Source organism: Globicephala melas, chromosome 14 (assembly GCF_963455315.2).
Source record: "Globicephala melas chromosome 14, mGloMel1.2, whole genome shotgun sequence".
NCBI lineage: Eukaryota > Metazoa > Chordata > Mammalia > Artiodactyla > Delphinidae > Globicephala > Globicephala melas.
The window spans coordinates 73,059,071-73,067,261 of NC_083327.1; the positions used below are offsets into that span (position 1 = coordinate 73,059,071).

The 8,191-nt window shown below is 50.4% G+C and overlaps 1 protein-coding gene across 1 annotated transcript; it reads right to left on the bottom strand.

Annotated features, from left to right (window-relative positions):
* Positions 1-2,311: 2,311 nt before the first annotated feature.
* Positions 2,312-6,095, bottom strand: LOC115851332 (retinoic acid early transcript 1E-like). The gene is given in 3 exon segments (XM_060283526.2): positions 2,312-2,925; positions 3,180-4,292; positions 5,562-6,095. Coding segments are annotated over 2 exon segments (711 nt in total). The 5' UTR covers positions 3,604-4,292; positions 5,562-6,095; the 3' UTR covers positions 2,312-2,638.
* Positions 6,096-8,191: the final 2,096 nt, after the last annotated feature.

Consider the following 8,191-nt stretch of genomic DNA (forward strand, 5'->3'; position numbering starts at 1 on the left):
CATTAACTCCCATTTCCCCCTCCCCTTAACCCCTGGCAACAACCTTTCTATTTTCATAAAATCTATCTTATGATTTTGTCTACTCTAAGTATCTCATGTAAGTGGAATCACACAGTATTTGTCTTTTTGTGACTTGCTTATTTCACTTAGCAGAATATCCTCAAGGTTCATCCCTGTTGTAGCATGTCAGAATTTTCTTCTTCTTTTCTTTTTTTTTTAGAATCTTCTTCTTTTTAGGGCTGAAAAATATTCCATTGTGTCTACATAACACATTATTCTTATTCATTCATCCATCAGTGGACACTTGGGTTGCTGCCACATTTTACCTATTGTGAATAATGCTGCTATGAACATAGGTGTACAGGTATCTCTTTGAGACCCTGCTTTCAATTCTTTTGGGTACATACCCAGAAGTGGAATCGCTGGATCATATGGCGATTCTAGTTTTAATTTTTTGAAGAATGGCCATATTGTTTTCCACAGCAGCTGTATCATTTTACATCCTCATCAAAAAATGCACAAAGTTTCCAATTTCTCCACAACCTCGTTATGTTCTTTGCTATTTTCTCTTTTTTTAATGGAAGACATCCTAATGGGTGTGAGGGGAAATCTCACTGTAGTTTTGATTTCTATTTCCCTAATGATTAGTGATATTGAGCAATTTTCATGTGCCTACGGTATATCTTCTTTGGAGAAATATCTGTTCAAGTCTTTTGCCCATTTTTCAATCAGGTTGTTTGTGTTTTTGTTGTTGAGTTTTAGGAGTCTTCTATATATTCTGGATATTAATCCCTTATCAGACATATGATTCGCAAACACTTCCTCCCTTTCAGTGGGCTGCCTTTTAACTCTTTTGATACTGTCTTTCCATGTGCAAAATGTTTAAATTTCATGAAGTTCAATTTGTTTATTTTCTTCTTTTGTTGCCTGTGTCTTCGGTGTCACGTCCAAGAAATCATAGTGAGATCGAATGTCGTGAAACTTTTGTCCTGTGTTTTCTTCTAAGATTTTACAGTTTTAGGTCTTATATTTAAGTCTTTTGTCCATTCTGAGTGCATTTTTGTGCACTGTGTTAGGTAACGGCCCAGTACAACTGGGCACACAGAGCTCTCTTTTATTTCAGGTGCTGACCCTCCCTTTGACGGGAAGGCCTATGAGACACAGTGGAGAGGCTCCTCCCAAAGGTACAGGAAGGTGGTTGGACACGTTTCCTTTCCGCTTAACTGCGGCCGTAAGAGCTCATCAACAGCCGTGGGAAGCAAGGGGCTCTTTACCTTCTCGGTAAACCCACCTCTGAGTAGAAGATAATATTATTAGATCAGCAGCCAGACTGTCATCAAGGGTCAGTTTTTTCCACCAAAGGTTGGTCTAACATTTCCACCTCCTCCTGGTCCAGGGAAGAAACATCAGATGATGGAACGGCTGTTAGAACATCAGGTAAATTGTTGAACTAAATCACTCTATCATCAGAGAACAAAAAATGTTTTCATCAGAGGATGGGGGAACCCTGGGTACCATCTCAGTGAGACAACACCCCCCCCTGCCCCCGCCGCAGCCTTTTGAGATCTTAGACCCGGCCCGCCCCCTCCCCCCCACAGGAGTGGATGCCTGGTTTCCCCTCCCCTCACTGCACTGTCCTGCTGCCCATACCAGCCTCTTCTACCCCAACAGCAGAGTAATCCCCAGCCCTACTGGGAAGTGTGGGGGCCCAAGACTGAGAAAGTGCAGCATTTCTAGGTAGAGATGGATCAGTGGACAGGTGCTCGGGTGAGACCCGTGGCTCACCTCTCCCAAGTCCTTACCAGAACATGATAGGCCCAGGAGCCAGAGGCCAGCCTGATTCTCACCTGCTGTGGTCCCTGATTTCTTCATAAGTTTCACGACGATGAAGCCAATTAGGACGAAGCAGGTGAAAATCAATGGGATGATCCATTCAATTAATGGATAGATGCAGACTGGTCATTATTTGGGGCGTTTAATGGTGGTTCTAAAACAAACAATAAAGCAAAAGCCGTGTGAAACCTAAGAATACACCTTCCTCAGCAGCTAGTGTCCCCAGACAGCACATGTCCCCCCGCACAAAGCTACTGACCCATTACGTGAAACCACTGGGGTAGAAAGATGAACAGGGGTTGTGCCCTGTCCTCATGGAGCTCATATTACTGCTGAGGGAGACAGCAAGTGTCCATGTGATTATCATGCAGGTGGCCCTGTTTACTGTGGGGAGTCCTTTTGAGGAGGACACATCTGGGGGTGCTGAATTCTGTCTGGGGAGGGGTGAGGGCTTCATTAAGTGACATCTGAGCTGGTTAAAGCATCACTACAACAGGAAGGAGAGAAGGCCTGGAAGCACAATACGTATATAGATCTGGGGACCACCTAGCAGTGTCGGGGGACTGGGTCATTGGTTAATGGGGAAGGGGGCTCCTTCCTCTGCTGAGGGAGGTGGGCTAGGAAAGGAGGATGCTGGGAAATCCTATGCTATGCCCGTCACTGATTCTCCAGACAGGAAGTCCACCAAGAGATCAATCACTCCATCCATCCACCATATTTTCAATCGCACACACATATGTGCTCACATCCACACAGGGAAGGCACTAGACCTTTGAAGAGAGCTACCATCTCCTCCACACCCTGCTCAGTTACCCGTGGGCTCTGGTTCCAGCATGTTCTCCCAGTGTTCTAGGAATTCTCTAAACCAGTGACTGCAGTCTCCCGCTGAGATCTTCCTAAAACACTCTGCCAGCTCCTGGCTGTTCTCCCACTCCTCTTTGACCCCTGTGGCTCCAGGAGTGATGACTGTCCGGTTCACGTTCATCGCGTCAAGGAGGGCTGTGTGTCTGTTGATACTGAAGCGCAAGGATGCACCAGTGCATCGCTCTGCTTCGTGCTGACAACACAGCTTGACCTGCAGCGTGGGCGGATCTGTGCCCCTACACAAAGAAGCATCCTGGACTGTCCACAGTCCGTCCTCCCCGTAGCTCAAGTGTGTCTCTGCACATCTAGAGGCCTGTGCTCTTCTGTCCATGACTTGCCCTCTCCTGCCCATCAGGTCCACCAGGTCTCTCAGGTTGGACCGTGTTCCGTTCTTTCACACGAAGCTCCTTCCCTGCACGTGCTCTGCTCCCTCCCCTCTCCTGCTGACTGTCTCCAGCTACCCACCCCCTTCGCATACCTACCCCTGGTCTCCCTTTTGGCCGGTGTGATGACAGGCAGGACCATCCTGAGCTCTTGCCCCACTTCTCCCAGCATTTGGCTCAATTCTGTCTATGCTTTGGTGGCATTTACCTCCCCCGCCAGGAGACCCAAAGGTTTGACCTTGTTTCTGTCACTGTCATACTGGAGGAAAGGCTTTGTGTCCACTGAGCCCTGGACTTCACACCAGGGCTGTCCAGGTCTGGACTGAGATCTGACAGTGAGGTCGAGGCAGAGAGAGTGAGCATCCATGAGAGAAAAACACAGGTGTGTCCCCGGAGATTCCCCACGAGGGGCCTGGCTGCAGAGGGAGGGGTCTCCATCCCAGACCCCCTCCATCTGCCGCGTCCTTAGTCCTGCCTCACCTTTAACTGTCTGAGGTTTAATGAAACACTTTGAGGCCACCATGGACCCCTTGGGTGCACACAGGAGGATCTACCTGACGAATCTTTTTAGCGTCATGTACCAGCTGTTGAGGTACCAAAAATACAAGACAGTGTCTGTACTCGAGGGACTTAAAATCTATCTGAACAGACAGGACTTTCAAAAAACGGGAAAAAAGACACCATAGGACAACACATGCCACATTCATGATGGGTCCCGGGTCATCAGGAAAGGCTTCCTGGAGGTGGGACTTGGCAGGAGAGGGAGAGCTGTCACACGAGCACAGGTCAGGCACCCTGCCTTAGGCTGGGGTCCCCACACCTCCAGGGCAGCCAGTCCAGCTAAACCACACCCTCACCATCCTAAGAGCACTGTGGACAGGTGCCTACCACTGTGGAGCCCTTTCCATTCCTGCCCGCCTTCCATCCTCCCCCTCCCCAGCCAGGTCCCCAGATCCCAGGACGCTCACTGCCCAGAGTCTTCCTGGGTTCTATCAGCAGCAGTATCAGCAAAAGAAGGCCTGTAGGGCTTCCCTGGTGGCACAGTGGTTGAGAGTCTCCCTGCCGATGCAGGGGACACGTGTTCATGCCCCGGTCCGGGAGGATCCCACATGCCGCGGAGCGGCTGGGCCCGTGAGCCATGGCCACTGAGCCTGCGCGTCCGGAGCCTGTGCTCCCCAATAGGAGAGGCCACAACAGTGAGAGGCCCGCGTACTGTAGGAAAAAAAAAAAAAGAAGAAGACCTGTAGTGTGAGCCAGCGACATTCCTCCCAGCAGTTTTAGGGGAGTAACCCGCAAAAGGTAGCCTGGCGTGTATCTGTACCTCCACCTCTGAGCACTGCCCAAAGTCTTCAGTCCAAGACTGAGGAAGCCCTATTGAAAAACAATGCAAAGAACAACTACACCAAGGGAGCATTTTGCAAGTATTCGAAATCGAATTCTTCATTTTTCTTTTTCAAAAAGGGATGATATTAAAGAAAAAAAAATTCACTTTAGGACTTCCCTGGTGGCGCAGTGGTTAAGAATCCGGCTGTCAATGCAGGGGACACGGGTTTGAGCCCTGGTCCGGGAAGATCCCACATGCCGCGGAGCAACTAAGCCCATGTGCCACAACTACTGAAGCCCGCGCGCCTAGAGCCCGTACTCTGCAACAAGAGAAGTCACCCGCAATGAGAAGCCTGCGCAACGCAACGAGGAGTAGCCCCCGCTCGCCGTAACTGGAGAAAGCCCGCGTGCAGCAAAGAAGACCCAACGCAGCCAAAAGTAAATAAAATAAATAAATAAAAAATCACTTTAAATAACTTCACCACCCCAAAAACCCCCTTTTGTGGCGTGAGCAAAACTGCTGGAGGTTATGATCTCCTCTTCCCTCATTCCACCAACCACATTCTCCTCTAACCTTCCAACGAACTTCCTCTCCCCCTTCTCCCCGCTGCCTCTTTTGCCTCCCTTTCCCATCTCTCCCTCCCTCTTCCCATATTTTCTCCCACCTCCAGTATGCATCCTAACCTCTCCAACTTTCTCTTTAATGATTAAGATTCACTCTCACCAAGTGCACCCCAGTGTTAATCAAGCTAGCTGCAGGCAGAGCGCACCTGGTCTATCACCGAAGGCGGATGCGCAGTAGAGTCCAACCGTCCTGCTGGAGCCGAGACTCAAGAAAAGCTGGGACGCTATCACTAGCTTCTGTTCTTTGCACCTTCCAAACTCCTCCAAGGCCACTGGAGAAGCAAGCTCAGAGCAAGGGTGTAGGAATTTCATTCCTTTCTTATCGACCAGCAGTCCCCAGCCTCTCCTGCCTGGCAGTTCCCCTCGTCCTCCGCATCTCTCCCCTCACCCCAACCTCTTCGCCCCGGCCATCCCCCGCGCAGTTGGCTAAACACAGCGGTCTCAGGGGTGGTGGCTTGGGGATGGCGGGATAGGACTGAACCCTTGGTGGACCCGCCGTGGGGTCTACTCGCCGCGCACTCCTTCCCTTCTCACCCGTCTCCCAGGCCGAGTGCCTGCGATCGGTGGGGCGCGGTCCTCGCCTGCCCGGTCTACCCAAAGTTGCTTTCCCAGCTTGAGACTGTCGCTGTTTGCAAGCACAAGAGAAGACTCCGAAAACACTCTCCTCGGGGTTTTCAGTTTGAATCCCTCAGTCTTCTCTCGAATGTCTGTCTCCCCGACGTCCCGCCGCCCCGGCTCGGCCAGAGCACGGCCGGTTGCGTCCCGAGCGGCGTCGCAGGGAGCGGGACCCGCCGCAGCTACAAAGAGGAGCCCGGGCCGAGCTCCCGCGCTCCGGGGAGGCTCGCGGGGCCGGGAACAAATAGCCTCTGGGAGACGTGGGAGGACCCGGGCCGCGGAGCCGGGTGAGTGAGGTCTCTGCGCCGAGAAGGGACGGGGACGCGGGGCGACCACGAGCTTCCTTCCTCTTGCCAACCTGGGCGGGTTGTGGGGACCCGGGACTGGAGACCGACAGCTACTTCTTGCCAATTACTCTCCACGAGCCGCTCAGGGAGGACAGGTTACAACTGCACTGCGCCTTCCCCACGGAAGCCGGCTGACTTCGGGGTCGGCTCCGCCCTATTTCCTAGGACTCTGGCCCCGCCCCCCACGCCTACTCTACTACTCCCCGCCCCTCCTCCCACGCTTCCTAATCAGACATTCCTCCCCACCTACCTGGCAGCGGCCACAGGGCAGTAGTTCTTGGGTGGCGTTCATTGCAAGTCCAGCTAAATAAATAGATACAATAAATAAATAGAAGTGCATGGCACCGGACATCTAACTTATTCTTCCGACTGCCCCTCCCCGCTTTCGGTTCCATGAATCTCACCGCCCTTCTAGTTCGTCTGTGATCAAGGCCAGGACAAGTCAGAGGGGGCAGGGCACCACCCACTCTCTCTAGCAACATTCCCTCCCTGCTCGTCATCCACAGTGGTCCCCACATTCATCTTGAACCTCCAGGGTCCCAGGCGCACGGGTCTTCCCCAGCACACACGCACCCCTCACTTCACACTGCCGCTGTGTATTGGTTTGATGCAAGAATGAAGTAAGATGTGTCAGAGTGTCGTCTCACCGGCTGTGGTTCATCAGCACATTTTAGCTCATCTGCCGTGGGGCTCCGCTGGTGGCTTGTCATAAGAACATGTGGAGAAGCCACCACAGCAAAGGGACAGTTAGACTATAAATACCGAGAATTTGCGAGGAGTATCCCAGAGTTCCAGTCTGGGCAAAAGCTACCCTTTGGTGACCTAGCTTTCCCTTAAATTGTCTGTTTCCATGAGAAATCTAGCAGAGTCAGTGGTTCTGCTTTCACTCTTCCTCCATGTTATGTAATGTTTTGATATTTGTATATACTGTGAAATGAAAACCATAACCGTTTAGGTAACAACCATCACCACACGTAGTTAAAAATTTTTTTCCTTTTGGTGAAAACTTCTGAGATCTACCCTCTTAGCACTTTTCAAATATATTGATACAATCCAGTTGTCCCTCGGTATCCACTGGGGATTGGTTCCAGGACCCACTCGGGATACCAAAATTCTCTGGTGCTCAGGTCCCATAGGCAGCCCTCCGTATGCGCGATTCCTCATTGGAGGATTCAACCAACCCCGGCCCCAACCAACGGCAGATCGAGTAGTACTGTATTTATTGAAAACAATCCGAGTCAGAGTGAAGTAAGTCAGAAGGAGAAAAACAAATACCGTATGCTAATACATATATATGGAATCTAAGAAAAAAAATGTCATGAAGAACCTAGGGGTAAGACGGGAATAAAGACATAGACCTACTAGAGCATGGACTTGAGGATATGGGGAGGGGGAAGGGTAAGCTGGGACAAAGTGAGAGAGTGGCATGGACATATATACACTACCAAACGTAAACTAGATAGCTAGCGGGAAGCAGCCGCATAGCACAGGGAGATCAGCTCGGTGGTTTGTGACCATCTAGAGGGGTGGGATAGGGAGGGTGGGAGGGAGGGAGACTCAAGAGGGAAGAGATATGGGAACATATGTATATGTATAACTGATCCACTTTGTTATAAAGCAGAAACTAACACACCATTGTAAAGCAATTATACTCCAATAAAGATGTTAAAAAATAATTTAAAAAAATAATAAATAAAAAATAAAGTGGTCCCACAAAGTTCAAACCTGTGTTGTTCAGGGGTCAACTGTACAGTCTGATTAACTATACTCACCATGCTGTACATTACATCCACAGGTCTTATTTATTTTATAGCTGGAAGTCTGTACTTTTTACTGTCTTCAGCCCTTTCTCTCATCCTCCCCAATCCCCACCTCTGACAATCACCACCACTATGTTCTATCTATGAGTTTTATTTATTTATTTTGCAGTACGTGGGCCTCTCACTGTTGTGGCCTCTCCCATTGTGGGGCACAGGCTCCGGACACGCAGGCCCAGCGGCCATGGCTCACGGGCCCAGCCGCTCCGCGACATGTAGGATTCTCCCGGACCGGGGTACGAACCTGTGTCCCTGGCATCGGCAGGCGGACTCTCAACCACTGCGCCACCAGGGAAGCCCTCTGAGTTTTTTAAAAAAAATTTTTTTGGTTCCATAATCACGATAATATGATATGTGTCTTTCTCTTTCTGGTTTCTTTCACTTG